The sequence below is a fragment of the Periplaneta americana genome, chromosome 2 (assembly GCF_040183065.1).
Source record: "Periplaneta americana isolate PAMFEO1 chromosome 2, P.americana_PAMFEO1_priV1, whole genome shotgun sequence".
In the NCBI taxonomy this organism is placed as follows: Eukaryota; Metazoa; Arthropoda; class Insecta; order Blattodea; family Blattidae; genus Periplaneta; species Periplaneta americana.
The window spans coordinates 117,485,157-117,507,803 of NC_091118.1; the positions used below are offsets into that span (position 1 = coordinate 117,485,157).

At 37.1% G+C, this 22,647-nt stretch overlaps 1 protein-coding gene across 3 annotated transcripts in view; it reads right to left on the reverse strand.

Annotated features, from left to right (window-relative positions):
• dib (Cytochrome P450 302a1, mitochondrial) overlaps positions 1–22,647 on the reverse strand; it is a 93,964-nt gene that overhangs the window by 65,235 nt on the left and 6,082 nt on the right. For 2 of the 3 annotated variants that reach the window (XR_011330970.1, XM_069818385.1), the window contains exons 1-4: positions 17,882–17,952; positions 8,227–8,456; positions 4,127–4,364; positions 57–232 (exon numbers count right to left, since the gene is read on the reverse strand). Coding sequence is in view for 2 of the 3 variants with exons in the window: in XM_069818385.1 (XP_069674486.1) it covers positions 57–232; positions 4,127–4,364; positions 8,227–8,428 (616 nt within the window). In the remaining variant the exon portion in view is untranslated. Of the gene's footprint in view, positions 1–56; positions 233–4,126; positions 4,365–8,226; positions 8,457–17,881; positions 17,953–22,647 lie in introns of those variants that run through there. The other variant, XM_069818386.1, reaches the window with a different exon arrangement.

Here is a 22,647-nt window from a genome sequence, read left to right on the forward strand (position 1 = left end):
AAGACTCTTTCATATCCTAGTTATCTCAAAATCTGCTAATCCTGGTTTGTACATACACTCCAAGAAGAGCCTGGATAACTCAGGCAGGAAGTCCTGACACTGTCTGTCCTCGAGCTGGTCCACGAACTCCTGGATGATTTGATCAGTTTGAGGCAAGTAGGACTTGACTTTCTGAGGTCTGCTCAGTCCTCGCTGAAACTCGCTGCGCAGACGCCACCACTCTGGCCCATTCCTGACAAATACATTTCACAACTTTATTTCAACTTCAGCTATGTGTAATCCCAGTCTGTCTCTCCGAAACAGTTTCTTGTTCACTTGACAGTACTTATATTTCTGTAACTGTCACTCAAGTGTTTCTTAATATAGGAGCCTGACTTTGTGAAGGACGCCTAACCTGCTTCGAATTCTGGCTCTAGGAAATTTATAACTTTAGTCAGTCAGAAGTATATAAAAATAGACAATATGGATGTAAGAAATTTATATGTGATGTATGAGAGAAGTGACTTCGCTGGACTTCACTTGAAAGAGAAAACAAATTATACAAATCAATGGAAGGAGTGCCACTGGAAAACAAACAATAAAATAACATAATACACATACATTATGCCATAACCAAATGCATTTGGTGTGGTACTGAAGATGTTGCCCGAGCAAGTTATTATCTATTTTTCTTATTCAAAATTTAGTATGAAGAAAATAGTAAAATGAATTATTTTTTAGAAGTTCAGCATTGGTCTAAATCCACTGCGAAATATTGCTGTGGTAGATATTTCTAAATTATTTTGTTTAATTCTATTGTATCAATGACCCACGCTTTGCTAAACATTACTACCAGTACCTATTTATTTCATTTTATGAACTATTATTAATATATTAATTAATTATTGTAGTTCACAGGATGCGAATTAAAATTTCTGATGAGGGGGGAATAGAATCCTAGATAGAGAATACCACACATAAAATTATCATTATCGTTATTTGATACGGCTCAACGCATGATCACACTGAGTTGTTTGTCTTGCATTTTAATCATAATAACAATTATATCCATGAATAGGCTTAAGCTAAGATGTATAATTCCTAAGTTATTGATTGTTGTCAGCTTGCCAGTGATAATATATCAATATTATTTTCTTGCTTACTTTATACTTTATAAAGTGTATATTAAAATAATAAAATCATATTTTGTGAGGGGGGGATAGAAGTTATCCCCAGCAGGGATGTTAATATGAATTTATGGGGAGGGGATAACTTTCCAACGGGGGAAATCCCCCCCATCTCCCCAGTTAATTGGCACCCTGGTAGTTCATGTAATAAATTCTCCATCCTGATCATCTTCCTTTCGCGGTAGATGGACTTAGTGCTCAATGAATCAGATGACTGCATCAGAGAAGCGTAGCTTGTAACGGAGATGCAGAATCCTACCAGTAAAAAAAAAGGAATTCTGTAATGACGTGTGTAGTGTCATGGTACCGTAAAACGGGGTGACTTGATACACCTGGGGAGACTTGATACGTTTCGTAAGTTATGTTTTGGAACCGAAATATCAACTTACAAAATGTATAAAGTCCCTCCAGCGTGTCGTTTCGAAACATCAGCCTACAAAACGTATCAAGTCACCCCCAAGTGTATTAAGTCAGCCCATTTTACAGTAGCTGCGAAAGCCAAGATATTCAACGTCTGTCAGTGTGTGCCATGTACTCAAAGGAAATCTTTCTGTTAAAATACGCTCCAGTGACTCGTGTGTCATGGAAAAGATATCAGGAAAGGACATTTTCTATCAACAAGCAAATTCTTTCCAACAAGCGGCAATTATTGGCTCCCAGAAAATATTGAAATGTATACAATGTATATTGTGCAGCAAAGTGCAAGTAATCCTTCAATTTCTGTCATCACACTGTAAGCATGATACATGTTATTTAATAAAATAGTTGGTTTACCTATATAATATTACATATTCTTTTATGAATTAAACCACATATTTAACTGTGTTTTACTGCATAGGCCAATTTACATACATATTTTGCTGTATATTGCTACATAAAGATCCCAGCTCTACTTATTACAGGATTTTTGACAGCATATCACTAGCACCGAGTGTGAGATGCTTGTTCCAACTGACCAAGTACTTTTCCTTGGTGACATTAAGCCCAGCAAACAGCTCCCATTCCCGTACACTACCTAGCATCTTATCTGTTAGCCATTATTGCGCTCGAGCAAAATCTTCTAATGAAACCCTCTATAACCAACCAATTTTTAGCATTTAAAATGTATTTTGACATTAGCAAGATAATAGAAGTCCAGTTCTTAAATTAAAGCTTTCTCTCCTTTTAAATGATAAAATAGCAAGGCATGTCTAAGGAGAGTAAGTGAACTCTACAGGCTGTTAGGCTATTGAAGATTAAAGAGTTTAGTGAAAATAGATTGCATTTAGTTTATCTAATATAAATTTATAAAAAAAAAGATACAAAATCTACCTATATTACGACAACATAAAGCAAGCTAAAACTAATTTCATGTAACTATTGAATGTAGAGATATTATTTTGATTTAGCTGTTAGTTTAACAATCTGAACTGCGATGATTACTCACCATCACTAAGAATACAGCATGTCCACTGCTGTGGAGTAATGGTTAGCCTTCTTGGCCGTGAAACGAGCAGGCCCTGGTTAGATTCCTGGTTGGGGTTTTTTCTGAGGTTTTTCCTCAACCACCCGACGCAGAATTGCTGGGTAACTTTCAGTGTTGGACCTCAGACTCATTTCGCCTTCATTGGTATCATTCCATTAATCATCTTAATAGTTTACAGGTCGATCAAGAGGACATGGCGGACGTGGTTCCAGGATCTGCCTATAGACATCTGTCTGTGGGAGCTGCACATATCCAGCAAAGTCGCAGGGGTTTTAATAAGCAGACTGCGAGCGACCAGAGTAGTGTAGCTCTCTCGGATAGATGATGGTTTGGTGAGTCGTGGAATCGACTGTGGCATGTTCTTCTGGTTAAGGATGCAGCAGATGCAGGCACATGAATTGCCAACAAATGCCATCGATCTAAAGAGGCCGCAGAACAACATAGTAGGAGGATCAGGTCTCCAGTCAGAACTGGATGCTGTGGCTGAATCGATACAATGACACCATGCAGTGAATCATGCGCTTGAAGAGAGATCCTAAACGGACTTTAACAATCATTCTAACATAAGAAGGTTGCACAATAAGCCTAAGGCTGTGGTGCTTGCCTGCGTGCCCTCCTCCAAGAACAAAAAAGAATACAACATAATTATAAATTTACAAGGAGAAATAAATTTTTAAAAGATAGTAGTACAATAATAGAAAATACATACTGTATTATACCAATTTTCTTGCATAGAGACTAAGCGAAAACAATGAAAAGCTAAGATAGACGACCTCAATTTCATGGCTAGCTTGTGTATCATGTTCAATTTGAATTGTATGGTGTGTCCCTCTCTATCTATTAGTCCCCTTGAAGGGAGGAGCACGGGCTGGAGACCTTCTCACATAGGCATCACCGTGGTCTCACAAACGCAGATCCCACGAGCACTATGAGCCCAAGAGGAGTAGAATAGCTTTGTAACATCTCCACTTCTGTTAACAACGCCATATCATCAGCAAATCTTACACACTTTATTCTTCTTCCTCTCACTATCACTCTTCCAATGATTTTACATATGAGATATAATTATTTGAAATATGATAAAAGTTTCTATTCTACTCCTCTTGTATGAGCCCTAGGAGAGAGCCCACTGTACATCGCACTACTACCAGCTTAATGATCATATACCACGGGCTCCAAGTTCAGGAGTGGCTCGGAGCAAGCCCAAAATGTGTGAAAGAAATGGAGACGATGATGAAGGAAGGGAAGTGTAATTATAATGACAAAATGAGTATAAGGTGCAACGTCGAAAGTTACCCAGCAATTCTGCTTCAGTTGGTTGAGAAAAACCTCGGAAAATCCTCACTCAGTTAACTTGTCCCAACCAGGATTTGAATCTGGACCCGCTTGCTTCACTATTAGACATGCTAACCATTACTCCACAGGGTGGACATGGTGTGTCCATACAGAAGTTCTTAAGTTCTGCTTGAATGATCAGAAGAGAATAGCTGCTTACGTAGGGAGAAGTCCTCCAGTGTTGTAAACATTGGGACGATCTTGTCGGTACTTTTGCAGTGCCAGATGACTCCTCCGTTCTGGATAACGACCCTCGTGACGAAACACCTGCTCAATATCACTTGGTGTGAACACCCAGACAATGTTTACACCTGGAACGATTTCTTCTCGAACCAGGGGACCGTACTGCATCAACTTACGATATCCATTCACGTGCAACTTCTTGAAACTATACTCTCCTAGCAAGAAAGTACATGTAGAAGCTTATGTTAAAACTTTCTGAAGATAAACAATGCATTGCCATTCACATACACGTCACTTAATTTACTGAATTTTGTTCGAATTAGAGGTGATAACTGAGAAATTAAAATGTAAAGACTTTCAGTTGTTAAAATCTCTCTAGCTCCTCCATTATTACAATCCTTTCAGCTTGGTATGCATACTCTACAATTTACCTCCATGACAACATTACTGCTTATGAGTTACTGCCATTTATCAATGATATTATGATTGTAACAGTTAATATTTACGCAATGAGACAAAAATATTTTTTAAATAAATAAAAAAACTTTAAACAATTGTATAGTGAAATCTATACAAGTTAGCTGACTATACAGTTAAAAAAAAATAACATTGCCATCTAATTCTACACTTAAATACCAGTATTGTCTGCAGTGTGGATTGGCTGCCTCTAATTGAACTCTTCTTAATTTCAGAATGTAAAATTAAGAGCTTAATGAAATTTTGTGTTGGAAAATTATAAAATTCTTATCATTATCGCTAATCAAATTGTATTGAGTCTGAAATGTGAATGAATTCAAGGCAGAAACTTTCATAATATGGTGGCCATCCAGCACCAGGCTCCGAATGCAGTGACATCAGCAGCTTTTGCTGAACACATTTCATCCAATTTCAGTATATGTATCTACCAGGAATTTCATTCTTGTGGTAAAAAATATTTTCTTTCTAGTCTATCACACAAGGGTACATGTTAGAAGCATATGAGCAAGCCCATGAAAAAAGAACTTACAAAACAAAGACAGCAACGTAATCTAGAATATATTAAGAATATTTCATAGCCACATTATATAAGTAAGTAATAAAAGAAATTTACGTGGCCCCACAAGCTAGCAGGAGATTAAGACTTCCACCTTTGCAGACAATTGCATGCTGTCTGCCCAAGGAAAACAACTTCTAGTGCTCATTTCTCTTAAACTCGGAGTTGACCCCAGGACCATATTACAGCTGGAAGATTAGATCAATTGGAAAACAATCCATGAACCCCTCAGAAATCGAACCTTCAAATCTGTGTAGCACCATAACCACTATGCTATCGCGTACCTCTGTAGGTAAGGAATGGACTCGTTGAAATTTCTACCTTGAGACTAGGAGAGATGGCGATGAACAATTTCTAATCACTAGACTGTGCACCAATATGCCTAGGTTAAATCCCAATTCTCTCCACAGTGCATATGAAGAGAAAGCATATTATGTCACTGTTGATAGTGATTCGTCCATCAGATGGGGATGTTAAGTCTGGCAGTGCCCTTGGTGCTATTCGACAGCAGTAGGCTACGTGCTGGCATTGGGTTTCCCCTTCTCCCTTCCTCATCTTTATCAACATCACTCATTCCATACACTACACTTACACGAACACTTACACATACACTCACCCTAGTAAACGACATAACCCTACACAGATACACAGCATGTACAGTGTGGCCTGCCGAAATGATGTGCAACTAGAAAATGAGTCACGTCCTGCCATCTATCCGCAATATGTGGAACCCGAATCACGTAAAGTGAAGTGAGTAGGCATTAGATACACATACAAAATGCATAATATTAACTCGAATGTGTCCCATGAACTTCACAGGATGAAGAAGAATGAGTATGTTTTGTAATAAAATTACTCTCGCATTCATCTTGTCCTATGCTGATTTTTGTGTTTCAAGAGAATCGTGATTTGTGGAGCTTTTAAATAAGGAGAAAGAAAGAAAGAAAGAAAGAAAGAAAGAAAGAAAGAAAGAAAGAAAGAAAGAAAGAAAGAAAGAAAAAAAAGAAAGAAAGAAAGAAGGAAAGAAAGAAAGAAAGAAAGAAAGAAAGAAAGAAAGAAAGAAAGAAAGAAAGAAAGAAAGAAAGAAAGAAAGAAAGAAGCACCTGACTTTATGACTGATTATTCGTGACAATGTAACTGAGATACATCTAATAAAATTTTCATCGTCATTGACAATTTTAAGGAAAGAGATGCAAACATAGCTATTATAGAAGCATTTCCACAAAAAGAAAGAAGAAAAGAAAGTATTATGGTAGAAGAATGTATTATGTGAAAATGGAGAATGAACTGATTAAAGTGAAATGCAGAAGTGTTCTTATTAGTGTTCTTAATATATTTCTTGGACATAACATTGTTGTTTGTAGAAATAACATAACATAATAATTTTTCATAGGTGAACAAAATCATATTTGGAAAAGAAGCCCAATAAATTCATCTACACCAAATTCTGGCAAGTCAAAGTGGAATTTGTAGTGGAAGAAAGCTGTATTTGAGCAAGTTTTGTAGAAATACTCTCGTTTCTCGTGACATCATTTCATGATTTATATAAGTCTACTGTATTCACCATCATCCATGACGTGAAACAGATGGACAAAATAGCACAACCGCTGTTACATGTCTATAGATTTGATGGCTTACGATTGCCAAAACAAATTATATCTCCATGAGAGATATTCATGGACAACATACATCAGTCCAAAAGCACTCTCATAAAATGAATTTGTGGAAGTAAAATAATCCTGATCCCATTCAGAGATAAAAGAAACATACCAGTACACATACTCAGGGAGAGGGAGAGGAGACAATTCACAACGAAATTGAAATCCTGAATAATTTTATTAATAAACACATCTGACAAATTGTGTGTGTGATGTGAAGAACGCTCTATTTTATGCAAGATTCAGGCATAATGTACCGGCATATGCATGCATGTAGCCCTATTTATATACGTACAATGTAAGTCTCCAATGACAGATGTTTGATTTTTAAATATTTTTCTTCCTGCTACTCTGCTATCAATTATAAACTCGATTTTTTACTTTTTTCTTGTTCGGCTATATTATATTAAGAGTTGGAATATGTACTTATTCTACAGTTACTTGAATTTAGGATTTTTATATGATGCAAACAATATGCTTAAAAATTACATTCTAGTAAATTCTAAATTTGGTTGGTTTTATTCCCGTTTTAAAATGTGAAACTGCTCTACCATCAGTATCTTCACTGATTCATTGTTTTTCGGATCTACTGATTAGTGACTTAGTTTCCAATTTTGCATTGTGTACTAGTAACTTACTGATATTATTTTATGTCCTTGTTAATAAATTCTTATTCCTCTTTCAGTCACTGAATCTGATTAGCTATGTCATATCAATGTGCACTTGATTTTCTTACTTTCAGGTCTTTATGTTTCTTCTTACTTCTCTAGTACCATACAGAAAGTTGCAGTACTACTATAGTACCGGTATAGTATCACTAAATCAAACAAAATAACTAATTGAAAATTTGATTCTGATACATCACGGAAATGAGAGGGATGAGTAGTTACATGAATTTTAATTACCCTCTGCAACAAGCAGTTTTCACTTAAGTCTGTGCTGTAATTCCACTCAGAAAACGAACTAATCTGGATGAAAGGAAGAACCAAAAACTGATGGAACGGAATTATTCCACGAAAAGAAGACCGAAATGAAAGGCAATCTTTGAATTAGTGGTAAACAGGGGAAAAAAATCCAGCTACCCAGTGACTACCATCACCAGCAACAACAGCATCAGTAACAACAGAGGAAAAGATGAGCGAGATAGTTGTGATAATGATAGACCCTTATTATAAAGCTGTACTGGTACAAGATGAATGTAACTTACCAGAAGAATAAGGAGAATAAGAAGAAAGAAGAAGGAGAAGGAGAAGAAGAAGAAGAAGCAGAAGAAGAAGAAGAAGAAAGCAAGAGTATAAACAAAGAGAAAAACAAATTATAAAGAACAATTAGAGTTTTCAATCTTTAAACCAAACTAATAGAAGCTCTCCTCCACAACTTACTAACCAAATATCGGCAAGTATTTCCATAAGGTCCCAACAACTGGCAAAGATTTTGGTCCAGGAATTTCATTAAAGGGACGAATTTGCAGTGTGTCGTGGTTTCTACTGATGTCTGTAGTAACATCATCAGCTAGCAGGCGCGCCTTTTGAGTGTACTTGCACATCCTATGTAGATGTGCCACCTTTCCTCTTCTGTACCACCACATGCTCAGTTCACTAGAGACGTCCGAACAACTGAAAACGGAGACAGATACACAAACATAAGACATTGTATAACAAAGTCGTCACATTAACACCTTCTGGTAGCTCACTGTTAGAGCATAGATTCAATCCCCGGTACTGACTAAAATGACACATATGGTGAACAAGACCGGAGGATGAGAGTTTTCCTGGGGATCTTCCATTCTCATTTCATTTCATTTCATTTTATTTCTTCAGAACTTTCTATAATGTGTTCAGATTATGGTGTCGAAGATCTTTACCAGAGGACTGAAGACGGAGTACTGAAAAAATATGTAATGGAACCAACACTCCATGACCAGCCATTACAAAGGTATTATAGTTAGTATCTGACAGTCAAATGGGACACAACGTTAGAACACGTGAAAAACTGTTAATAACAAATTGTATTACTTGCCAATATAAATGGCATGAAGAATGTCTCTCTGCATAGTGTCTAGAAGGGACATTAGGAGCATTGCGACTCTCATTCAGAACGAGATGCATATTACAGTATTCTACTACACTGTACTCTAGCACGATGTCAGTGTTTTTGATTGAACATCCATCATTCATTCAAAATGAACAAGAATAAAATATCGATGAGAGTCGAGGAAGGAATAAGAATATAAAATGTACACGAATTCATGTTTTGTTTGTTTATTTGGTTATTTAACGACGCTGTATCAACTACTGGTTTATTTAGCATCGATGGAATTGGTGATAGCAAGATGGTATTTGACGAGTTGGGACCGAGAATTCGCCAGCCATTAGTGTAGCTCAGGCAGTAATGTGTTTGCCTATTGATACAGAGCTGCACTCAGGCTTGGGTTAGATTCCTGGTTGGATTTTTTCCAAGATTTTTCCCAAACATTAGGCAAATGCCAGGTAATCTATGGCGAATCCTCGGCCTCACTTCATCTCGTCAAAAAATTGTAATCTTGAAAAATCTTGACTTATTTCACATCTTAAAGCTTTAATGCTCATGTAAGATCTATGAAATAGAATAGATGAAAAAATTATAACATCACATATGCGATAGAACATAAAACACTCTACAAAAGCATCTCAACACACAAACAAACAAATACAATCACACAGGTGTATACAAACTCAAATGCAATACCTGCAACAACTTCTACATAAGACAGACAGGTAGATCATTTCAAACACGTTACAAAGAACACATCTCAGCCATAGCCAAATCACAAAACACTTCCACATACGCAGAACACATCATAAATGCCTACCACACCTACAGCAACATAAACACAGACATGGAAATTCTACATCTCCAACCGAAAAACCAGAAACTAAACACATTAGAACAATATGAAATATACAAACACACAAAAACACACCCGCACCAAATCCTCAAGCACAACTCAATATCAGAACAGAACACACACACTTTTTGACTCCACATTACACTACACAAACACACCTCCACAGGAAACGCAATCAGAAGGCGCGAAGACCACCCAGTTCGGAGGATAGCCCATAGGCTGAAACTAGTCAACAAGATACCGCAACCTAGTATTTAACACGTGAAAGCAATATAAACTTTATATTCCGAGTGATATAGTGTTAAAAGTTGTTTAATCAAGGTGTAGAATAAATGAAATGGAAAAAATCAAACAAACAAACAAAGCCTGTTCCATAGATAGCTTTGAAGAGAGAAGTGTGTGATCTGTGAATGTGAATGGCCAATAAGGTTAGTGTATGTGATAGAGAAAGGCAGTATTGGAGTCACTAATTTCGTTGGTGACTACAACTTTCTTTTATCTTAAAAACAATGTATCTTAAAAACAGGATGGAAACGGCGATGCAACGATATAATGTTTGCAGGGTGATGCATTCTGCCACCATAACTTTGTGACTAATAACACGATTGAAATAAATATGGTTTCGTTCTATCAGATATATTACTGCGATGCAAGATTAACTTGGTGGGGGCCCATGTTGACTGCCAGTCATTTTGAGAGTGCCTATATCTCGAGACGATGCACTAGCACCCTGATTTTGGTGCCAAATGAAAGATCACATCTATCTCTGTATATCTGTCGATTGAAGATAGACATATTCACGTACACCACACAGCTGTGTCCCCTACAGAGACACATCCATTTTTATGCACACTTTCCCTCCACTTCTTAACATTTATTCACTGCTGCAAGCTGTTTTAGAAGCTCTTGTTGATTCACTTCTAAGAATGAACCTTGAGATGCCACTATTTCACCCTACTTTACTGACTATAGCTCGTTTCTGCTCTAATCAAAGGACGCCGAACATCCAGCAGCTCCTTTTTTGCTGTTACCTTTTTCTTTTTTTGTTTTTGCTCTAATTTCGGCATGGCAGCCGGAGGTTTATTGTACCTAGACCCACAACTCTACTGAACACACGCACACACAGCAGGACTCCCCCATCTACTGGGTCAGGGTACCCAGAAACCACTGGAGACACCACACACACTTGGACAATGGACAGACAACCAGTCCCCATGAAGAGGTCCGAATTAAATTCCTCTTGACTTCACGACCGGGAATCCGGGAATCGAACCTGGGCCACCTTGGTCAGGAGTCTAGCACACTACCTTGAGACCAAGGAGGCGGACTTGCTGTTACCCTTAGAAATAATAGATAATTATGAAAGGAATGAGTGGCGTCAAGAAACAGGGAGTTCAGCAAACGAGTGAACCTAATGACAAGCCATGCCTGGCTGATTATTGTCATATTTACTCAAGCTACTGAGAAAATGAGACATTTAAATATGTTGGAAATGTATCATGCACTACTTATAGCACAGGGCTGGGCACCAAGAGCGAATTCTACTCTCTCACTGGAAGCCATTTGACTTCTCTTGAACCTCTTTCTTCCCCGCTGAACACGCGCAACGTTGATGCCGTAAAGGATGACTATTAAGCACCCCGTTTAGAGTTTGGATTCGCTCCAGGTGCCTAGGCCTGTTATAGCACGACAACTGAGTAATGTTTTTTTTATGTTTCTCCTTCTGTGGTGTCCAGCCTATGGAAAAGATACACAGTAGAAAAACAGGTTAGTATTGTTGGAGAATTGGCCAAAGCTGCAAAGCTGTAAACTCAAAACAAATGTTCGGGAAGACATTATCACCTCAACCCTGCGACGGCGTGTAAGTACTGCAAGAGACATACTAAATGACCTCCAGTTGACTTTTGGAGTCTAGATTTCAGACCAAGCTATAAGAAAGTACAACCATAAAGGTCTGTTCGAATGCCACTTAACACATCAACATACGGCAACAAGACTTATGTTCCCTCAGCACCATGATGACTGGAACCTGAATTAGTGACAGTCTACTCTTCTCTGAATCCAGGCTTCGTCTTAGGCCGGCAGCATACTGCGTCGGACATCCTGTCTCGGACGGAACAATTTCGTCCTGGACCGTCAGATACCAGACTGTTTCCGTTGTCTAGAGCTGTCTCGGATGGTTTCGAGCAGAATTTATTTCGCCACGATGTACAGTCGTCCAAAAAAATGGTGACCCGAAATTCTAAGTTCTATAGCGCGGTTCACACGACATCGATATAGTCATGCACGAAGACACCTGGCAGTGCATGAATATTTTCACACTATCTTAAAGTAAGCCTACACAGAAGTCAAAATGTTATCAGTAGACAGTGGATGCAGGATGACTTATCGTTGAATGTAAGTGCACATTTACTATATGTTACATTTTTTTTTTCATTCAGACCATTGGCTGAACAGGTTTTAAACGTAAATAGACGACGTCAACGTGCTACTGTGTCTCCGTACAGTCAGAAGGAAAAGAAAAATAACGTACTGTAGTACATACCTTGCAAGGTTCAGTCCTCGTCATCATTGATGCAATTACCAGAGTTGCAGTAAATGACGATATATTCTCGTAAGTTGTCGAAGCTGAATCGTCTTCGCCTATCGCTTAAACAGTTTTTGTATCGAGAGAATTTCTGAAGAAAACCTGTAAAATGGGGATCACTCAATTTCTTTAGGGGAATATTTGTACTGAACATCGTGTTGCACGTGTCGTTAGACCCGCACAACCAAATGATGATGATGATGATGATGATGATGATGATGATGTAGATGGTTTCTCAGATTTCATTTCAACGCAGTACCTGTGCGATGTACTGTTGCAATGTTTCTCTATAGCCTGAGTTGTTCTGTGAGTTGTTCTGGTTTTTATTTCAATTTTACATACCGGTACATTACACACGATATTGCCTTCGTTAATAAATGAAATGTCACTCTCATACTTCTTAATTGCATTTCGTATCTCTGAGCGAATTTAACGTTTTGCCATTATGAATGGATCAGCACAACATATTCAACGCGTACTAAATACTTGAGCAGGATAACACAACTGCACACATTGCGTTGCAATGTTACTATGAACAGATCGGGGTTCATTCGTTTTGTACGCTGCTGTACTCGCCAGGTACGCAAAAGACGGACGGCGCGGCACATGCCATATACTCTGATACGAAACAACTTCACTTTTCCTTAAGTCATCCCGCATCCACTGGCTACTAATTATTATAATATTATTTGTTAAACTATGTAGCAGATTCACTTGTATTTGATATATATTTATTTCATAAATAATGAATTCATTATATTTTTCTAATGTTTAATAGAAATGGAAGAAGTTCAATCTAAATCTCTTCTTCTAAATTTTATATGTCTGTGACCAATAACATTAATCATATTATCGAACACCAATGTCATTGTGCTCGCGCTCGGCCGCTTAATTTCAGGACTCTGTAAAACTTTATTTTAGCGTTAATAAGGAAATAAAATAAACCGCAGGTGCTGGGTTCGAACCTGCTCCCTTCCACATAACACGCAGAAGCCCTAGCCCCCTGAGCTATTAAGATCAGACGAAAAGAGTATTGTGTGAGGCTTGTCAAACTCGTCATGAAGATCAAAATTCGATGTTGCTGCACGATCGATCTGTCTGTCTATCTATGCATTTATCTATTTTTACAACACATTTACATTTTCTTGCATTTTGTTTTCAAGCGAGTTTCGGCACTAGTTTCAACAAGAAACCAAATAGAGTGAATTCTAATAACAAATTATGTTATCTTGTATATCTTATCTCTGGGTCTCCGATCATGCGCAGTGTCTTCTTCTATCTGGGACTTAGAATTCCAGCATCTCATTCTTTTATGGAGGGGGACTGTACGTAGTTGGTTTTTCCATGCACTGTTACTCTCACTAAATTGTAATGTGATGGCAACCAATTTCAAAATCGTAGCAATGACCTATAATAGAAAAGCGTGATCCCAAAATGCGTTCAGTCCATTTTTATGAAAGAACAGGTCTTGTTTTTTTTTTATCCACTCGTCTGCGGACTGAGAGAAATTATTTCAAGTGACATGCACAATAACACAAACTTTTAGACAAAGACTGGCGTTGTTTCGGAAGAAAACAAGCTTAAAATATAATGACAGAGGTCTCAAACATAATCATTTATATGTATAAATGATAGAAATAGCCAAATAGATTGAAAGAGTTTTGGGATGACACTCTTCAATTATATGTGCTTAGAATAAGACAATAACATGAAAAGAAGTTGTTCGATTCATCCTCTGAACCAAAAAGTCATATTAATGTATTTCGTTTTATAAATGCAGTAATTTCTTACAACTTCTTTCCACAGTTTATCCACTAGGCCCTTTTTATGTTGTTTTTTTTTTCAATGTATAAACAAAACGTACGGGCCTTGTAAGCACACAAACAAGTCTAACTGCGTCTAAATCAATTTTAAACTTACTTGGAAAATACTCGTAAATACATGTACAATTTAAGAATAAAATTAGCCTATGCCACTGAATATAACCCACACTGAACAGCAAATCAGGTGAGTGACCGAGCAGATAGCGGACTTTAAACATATGCAGAATGAAATGTCCGGTCGTGTCCGCCAGAGAACAAAACTTGAGGCGATATCATTGTTTTGCTCGAGACCATTCTGGACGGTCCTTGGTTTGTGGTTGTCCAGGAAAATGCAGTATGCTGCGATTTCATAACTAGGACGTGGATTTCTGTGACATGTCATATTTTTATCCTAGTCTCTTTTTACAAACTTCAGTTAAGTTAAACACATTTCTAGCTTTTATGAACACGATGACACGGTTTTTACTGGTTATAGAGTATAATGCACATTTTACCATATTGTAACGAAAATAATAGGCTACAAAAACATATTTTTCGGTCATATTACAATAATTCTAACAGTTCTCCAAGTATAATTCACATGTTTTGTGTCATTAATGGCATGAGATTTTGTTTGCTTTTAGTTATTTAGTTTAGATTTCCTAAATATTTTGTCGTTTGATGGTAACTGAATTCGCTAGCAGCAAGAGATTCATGAAGTCACGTAACTACTGTAATTGCTTGTAATATCAGTGGCCGACGTCTCGAGCTGCGTCAGCATTCCCGGTGACCTCCTGTCGAATTTAAAACAAGCATGGACTATTGAGAAGAAGAGATTTAAATAGAACTTCTTCCATTTCTATTAAACATTAGAAAACATATTTTGAAAATAGGATCCGTCTTTGTTTTCAATTGAAAAGGGGGAAATATACTATGAAAGAATTTTTCAAATCGCTAAGTCTAATCTAATTGAAAATTCTCAAACCAATACGGTAACTAGCGAGTGGCAAGGAAAAAATTAGCTCCCACTTTAGGAAATTCTGGATCCGCCATTGGATTCAGATAAATAATTCACGTCCCTGTCCACCTTCTATACAAGAAGACTCAGATCCGACAAAAATAAGATTGAAAAGATGGCATGGAGATAGAGTACCGGTAGGCCTAATGAAGAAGAACAAGCAAAATGCCTTTATTGGAATAAAAAAGAATCATTAATAAACACAATGTGTAAAACTAAAACGCGAGTAAATTAACTTCAGATAGTAGAATGTTAAAACTGTAGGAAACTATTTTACAGACTTAGGCCTACTAAAAATACGGATACTATCGAAATCGCTCGAAACTTTGTTAAAATGAGCTGTACCCAAAAATAAAATCACCTTTTACTTTTTTTTTTACAAAAGAAAGTGGTTTAACGTCACGATAAATTGTTTTCAAGGTTTCGTTTTGATAGCTTTGCAAATGTTTATTTATAAATGTGGGTAAGTTATTGTCATTTTTGAGTAGATAATCAGCACAGAATGTTACTCTTAAAAATTAACACCATGGATATCGAGAAAGCGTTTTGCACCTACTGAGATAAAAACCTGCTTGCACTCCTGGTAGGGACATAACCGGACGCAGTGAACCTTAGCATAGTTGTCTGGTATGAGGGAGAATGCGCCTTCCTGGACTCAGCGTCATAGTTCATATAGAGGGTGTAAGTACCATTATTTTAACTGATGATTATTCATGTTATAAGAGAGAAAAAAGTCCTCAATTTTTTTATAATTGCAATATTAACTAATTATAAAAGTTTAAAATAATAAACGTTTGACAACGTTGATGAATGGGGCGGAGGGGTTTACAAGTAGTCTACACAGTAGCCTACAACTCAAGTGAGTACATACAGGTACAGAACAGATGCTCTGTCCTAATGCAGGGACGGACCAGGACAACTGTTGTTTACATAAGACGAGTAGCATATACAAACTTTCAATCTCATTAATAGAACATTATGGTAAATTTCCATTTTATTTAACAATATTGCTACATTTTTAATTGCACGTCTAAAAATAAACAATAATGGTTTACTGCACAAAATTACGCGAACTTTTTTAATAATGCAAAATTATCTTTCTCGCTTCCGTAAAGTAGTATTATTTTTAAAGAAATTTCTGGTTCTGTGATTTTCGAAACGGGGTATGAGACTCCGAGTTTCTAATAATCGTTGAGAAACTTCTACTAAAGTTTGCCGATTAGGTACCGGTAACCTTTTTTGAGGAAAATGTTGACAATACATCCTTTTTGCTGCACTTGAATTACAATTACTTTCTCCATAAATTAATAACATATCATGATATTCCTGAATTGTGAATGACACTGTAAGTTGTTTATCGAATACCTGTAGACTACTAACTGTCATCCGCTCGGCAGGAGACCTATGGACACGGAGCTTGAACTCGGCTGAGCTGTACTTCTGTGCAGAATACTGTCAACTGCATGAATCCTGCTGAACACGTTGCCACATCTCTCACGCCAGAATATTAACAAATTTAAGCCTTGCATTATTATTTAATTTCACGAAAACTTAATGGAACACACAAATATTTATTTAAACTAATATTAACTCTTTGCTAGATATACCTACTGATGCATTATTGTTTTCGTAATTTTATTAACGATGTAAGCAGTATAACGCAAATAAAATAAGGAAAGAAACATTTTTTTTCTGGAAAAACTATAAAGTTTAGAACCTATGTTGTATAAACATTTTTGATCTTGTAGACCGTTCTCGAAGACTGTGAAAAGGACGGCATTTATACCCCTTACATCCTGCATACACATTTTATGGAATGTCATTATTTATCTACTTTGTTATCCCTACTGTCATTAATGCCGCATTAATGTCTTAACCTCCCGCCGTCCTCTGAGCTGATTTGGCCTATAATGGAGTTAATTTTAGATAATACGTACCTTATTTATTTACTCATTTTTATTTTATAGATGTGTCAGTTTATTTTGTGACTAGTCTAATTTTTGTTGGGCACATTTTTTTATTGTTTCCAGAAGACAGTGCATATAGTTCACTTATTATATGTTCAATAAATTTATTTGCTTGGAATCGGCAAGAGCACATACACAATGAATGAATATAATGACAAATACATACAGGTCTGCATGGAGAATATTTTGTCCTATCCTATACTTACGGTTCTTTCTCAATTTCTTATAGTTATTATCCCAATAATTTCGAAATAAAAAAATTGGTCAAAAATATTATATGGTAAAAACTGCATGGGTAATAATTTCCAACCAGTGGCAAGACTACGGCTTAAGGTTACGGGATTCTCCAGCTCAATTGGGATATTTTGCCGTCTGTACGTCACATTCCACGAACTGACAGAAAAAACATGGGTACCGAAGCAGAATGAATAATTAACATTTAAATGTGCGTATTTCGAAGTATTGTCCACTTTACAACTTTGTTGTATGACTCACAAACTCTGAAATGAAGTAATTAAAAAATAAGAAACACCTCAGATTCCAGTACTGAGAAAGTTTTATCGTGTTCAGATTACAACCATAAGATTATTACGCCGGGTAGATACCCTTCCTTCGCTTTAGTGACAAGTAGTGTGGCCAATAGATTTTGCTTCCAAGAGAGCTTTTCGAATTGGCCATCTGACTGTGTGGGAGAAAGCCCCTATGGAAGACAATGAAATCGGACAGTAGTTCTTAACACTTATTACATTATATTAAACATACGCACGTTGTACAACTCACCTGTACCTGTTACCGGCTCCGTTGCTTTCGCTCGCTGCCGCGCCGCAAGCCTGCCAAATGACCTTGAGGCGCGGCGCGCGCAGCAGCAACTAGACACCCCCATCTGCATTGCCAATAGCTGAGGAGAATAATCATGTGATCGAAACGTCAAGTGGAGATGCTGAGAATTTAAATAGAAAAACAGGATTCTAAACAAAGAATTTCTAGTCACTACGACAGAAATGACTGGAAGGGAATAAAATGGATTAGATTTATTTTATTCATGAATAGATCCATAAAAGCATATTATTTGAGATTAAAGTGGTCCAGGAGGAGAAGCCACAGAGAGATCTGCAATATTGGAACACTTGCAATATACCCCCATTAATAATACATAATGTAATTCTAATTATAGTATTCGATGTATTCGCATAATACTGGAGTCGCCGTAGTTTCCGGCACCCAATCAGTAAGCGATGCAAGACAACTGACTTGATACTTGCGTCCAAAAGCGCACCGACGGGGGTATAAGGGTACGGACCCCCCCCCACCCCCAAAGTGATGAGTTGTAACATTTTACTGAATTTTTAAGCATAGATATCATATATATGTGTGTGTATATATATATATATAATGTTTTTTTAAATAATTTCGTTATCTATAATTTTACCGAAATGATTCACGTACATGTACATAATACTTTTGATTTGACATCGATCGTGATATCACAGTTTCTCCACAAGATGTTAACGAACTAAAGAAAAAGCCAAGAATACTGAACTTTGTTTTGTAAAAAATAGAAGAAGGTATGTTTGTATGTGTGTGTGCATTTATGTAGCTTAGCATCCTTTTATTGGACCACTCCCCCCCACCCCCAAGAGAAATTCCTGGGTGCGCCATTGCTTGCGTCAGATTCGCTACTAGTGACGACTGACGTTATGTTGTTGGAGGGAGTTGCAGCATTGTCACATTTATTGTTATAAGATCAGCAAGCAGCTTTCGCGTTCCAATCAAAAGACGTAACGGCTTCTGCGCAAATTCGACAACCATGTAAGCACATAGTGCCAGCCTGTAATGACGTCTTTTGTAACGAATGACAGTGCGGTAGGCGGAGCCATGCTGGAAACTACGACTCTATTATAGGCCTAGTATTCAGTGTAGTAGTATTTATAGTACCGGTACTCGGTGTATAGTAGCATTTACATTATTTTGTGTAGTCACATTTATAGTAGCCTATTCAGTGTAATTCTATTTATAGTATTCAGTGTAGTCGCATTTATATTATTCCGTGTACCGGTAGTGGCATTTATATTATTCAGTATAGTCGTACTTATATTAGGCTATTCGGTGTAGTGGCATTATATTATTCGGTGTAGTCGCATTTATATTATTCCGTGTACCGGTAGTGGTATTTATATTATTCAGTATAGTCGTACTTATATTAGGCTATTCGGTGTAGTGGCATTATATTATTCAGTGTAGTCGCATTTATATTATTCCGTGTACCGGTAGTGGTATTTATATTATTCAGTATAGTCGTACTTATATTAGGCTAGACGGTGTAGTGACATTATATTATTCGGTTTAGTCGCATTTATATTATTCCGTGTACCGGTAGTGGTATTTATATTATTCAGTATAGTCGTACTTATATTAGGCTATTCGGTGTAGTGACATTATATTATTCGGTTTAGTCGCATTTATATTATTCCGTGTACCGGTAGTAGTATTTATATTATTCGGTGTAGTCGCATTTATATTATTCGGTATAGCCGATTTTATATTATTCAGTGTAGTCGCATTTATACAGATATAACGGCCTCCAGATGTGGAGGGTAACTGCGCATATATTGAACAAGCAATCGCGGACAGCCGATAAGGAGCGGTCCTCTAGCTTGAGTGTTGGGCGAAGGACTAACAACCCATCACCGTAAAGCGCATTTCACACAGAGAAGACGTGGCTATCCCTCCAATACTTAACGCAAAATAATTATTTCTGGTTAAGAAGTAATAAAATTATTTTTAAAATATTGAACATTACCTACAGTAATTTTTCTTTTCTAATTGACCAATTTAAGAATATTCTATGCCAACTCCAAAATGTAACATATTTTTTTTGTAATCCGTTGAGATTCGAACCGACATCCTTGCGAGTTCAGAAATCTCACGCATCTGAAACTGTCATAAAATGATAGAATAAGGGTAATACCATGTAACATAAAACATTACTATACGTGCTTATAGAAGCGACAAATATTTTTGTCCAGCTAAATTCGCGAAATTTCACACTGCGTCCTTTACTTGCCTTAGTCATCGAACAGCAGAAAAACGAGTCTTCTCTCTCGACTCCACCTGCACTGCGAAATGACAAAGCTCCTTTCAATGTGCAGGCTTACCTTCCAATCGAACAGCAAACGAACGAGTCTTCTCGATTCCACCTGCACTGCGAAATGACAAAGTTCCTTTCATGTGCAGACTTACACCTTCCGCCATTTCTTCTTCGTCCTGTTCTGTGATCAGTTTGATCACATTCCCCTCTCCTCGAGTATGTGGTACCTAAGAGGTTACGTCCATTTTCGGCTTTTCCCCTTCAAAATTTTCTACAGCTCCTTCAATGGAGCAGCGTAACCCGGAGTGAGACAAGTGTCCAATAGGCTTGGAGCTCACATATTCAGTTTCTTTCAGCCCCGAACCCTTTGCGAGGACACGCTTTGCGTGCCTTTTAAATTTCTCCTCTTTCAATTCAATTCCCACGACACTTCATTCTCTGAATAAGATGGCAGAGCTAGCCTTCGAAAACTTGGAAGTAATTATCCAACTCTTGGCTAAGAACCCGAGAAGAGTTATTCTACATCAAACGCCGGGAAAGCCTCAAGTCATACGATATCCGTATAGGTTAATGTTAATAGTGTTTTATTACTTCAAAACATCATATTCACAATACAAAAGTACTAATGAAGACGCGAATTAGAAGTCCCCCACGATACCTTCGCCATAACCCTTCTATATTATTTATAAACCGTCAAAAACCAACATAATGTATAACAAATATAGGTAAAAGCAGTGAAGACTCGTGAACTTGTAGATTGCGGGAGCTGCAGTAGATTTTGGTACATACAAATTTCACTTCTTGATATCATTACTAATAAGTATAGGACAAAAATAAATGCACTACATATCGAAAAACCAAAACTTCCTGACTTAGTTGGGAGATGTCTGTGGTATCATTTGCCATAATCGCTAAATAAAAAAAGAAACTGATACCATCGATTTCAGTCTGAATTTCAAATCGGCAGACACTCAACATGCAATCTACCAGTTCATCCTGAATTGTTTTAGAATTACCTTTAAACAGTGGCATGTTCCAAATGATTTGTGAGAGAGTCGTTTAGATTACTCACGAAATACACCAGAGTTCTTCGAATCGTTTTTTCATCATGTCCCCTAAGGGGAAGTTCATATTGGCCACAAAATTTGATACAATCAATATTTTTTTTAAATAATTTCACGATTTTTTCTCATTTCTTGATTATGTTTGAGAATGTTTGTTCTATTCATTTCTCTTAGTTGCGCAGCAATATTAGTTTTTCCTAACATAGCCAATGAAACAACATTTTTCAGGTGAGACTGCGAAGATTCGTGCATTTTAATTTTTAGAGGCATGTCCTAAATCTGTCACACCACTCCCAGTCTATGCAGTATCATCACCGAAGAGGAGGCAAGGAAAACAAAAATATAGATTTTTTTTTTGTTCACATCCACGTAACCACAAATGCTTAGAGTAAATTTCATTGTTATACTTCCTTACATATATGCACTATTTCGGCTGGATGAACCTTGAGTAAGATTTAAGTCGGGTAACAGACGACCCTGTAATTCCACTTCATTACATTAATCTTCTCCGCGAGGGAAATTTGAGAAAAATAAAATTAATATTCTGTAATTCACACACTCTCATGCTTGCACATTTGCACTGGTTAAGAGACGTCACACCAAAGCAACACTCAGATATACTGATGGTCAACAATGTTCTAAAACTGGAAAAGAAGTCTCTTTCATATTTTACGTGCTATATCAAAAGGATTCTACTCGTGCAATCATTTTGAATTAAGGCAAATCCTAAGGTTCTACTGGAGACTGGATATAGGCTATACGTAACAATAAGGCAAAAAATAATATTAATTTCGTTATATTAAGTCGATAAGATTCTACAACAATAAGTATGCGAAGAGAAAATAAAAATGTTGTCATTAAGTTTCAAGGGCATAGAGAATCCATTTGACGTAGCATTACAATAGCGACGTGGGAGTGGAGGAAAGATCTTCCCTGGCTCTGCAAGCCACTGCAGCGAAATATGGGTTTTAACAGCGGCAGTTTCCCTCTGCTTCCCTTCACCTCTCTACTCCCTGACCAAGCAAGACACACTCTCTATGAGCTGCCCACCCTGCAGATCCCAGGACGACTTTGAATGCAGTGTCAATTCCAATACAGTCGACGCGCAAAAAGATTATGCATAAGATAATAGTACATATTCCCGGCCAGATGAAATATAAAGCAATTTAGCAATAAAAGCTGTAACAATTCTTCTACAAATTAAAACAAATATGATTATTATTATTATTATTATTATTATTATTATTATTATTATTATTATTATTATTATTATTATTATTATTATTATTATTATTATTTTCCTGTCAAAGCAGGGAGTGCTGCAGCTCCGCAGCTCTTATGGACGAGCCGCCCCTGGATAAAAGTATCAGAGTTTACAGTAATGCCTACGAGAT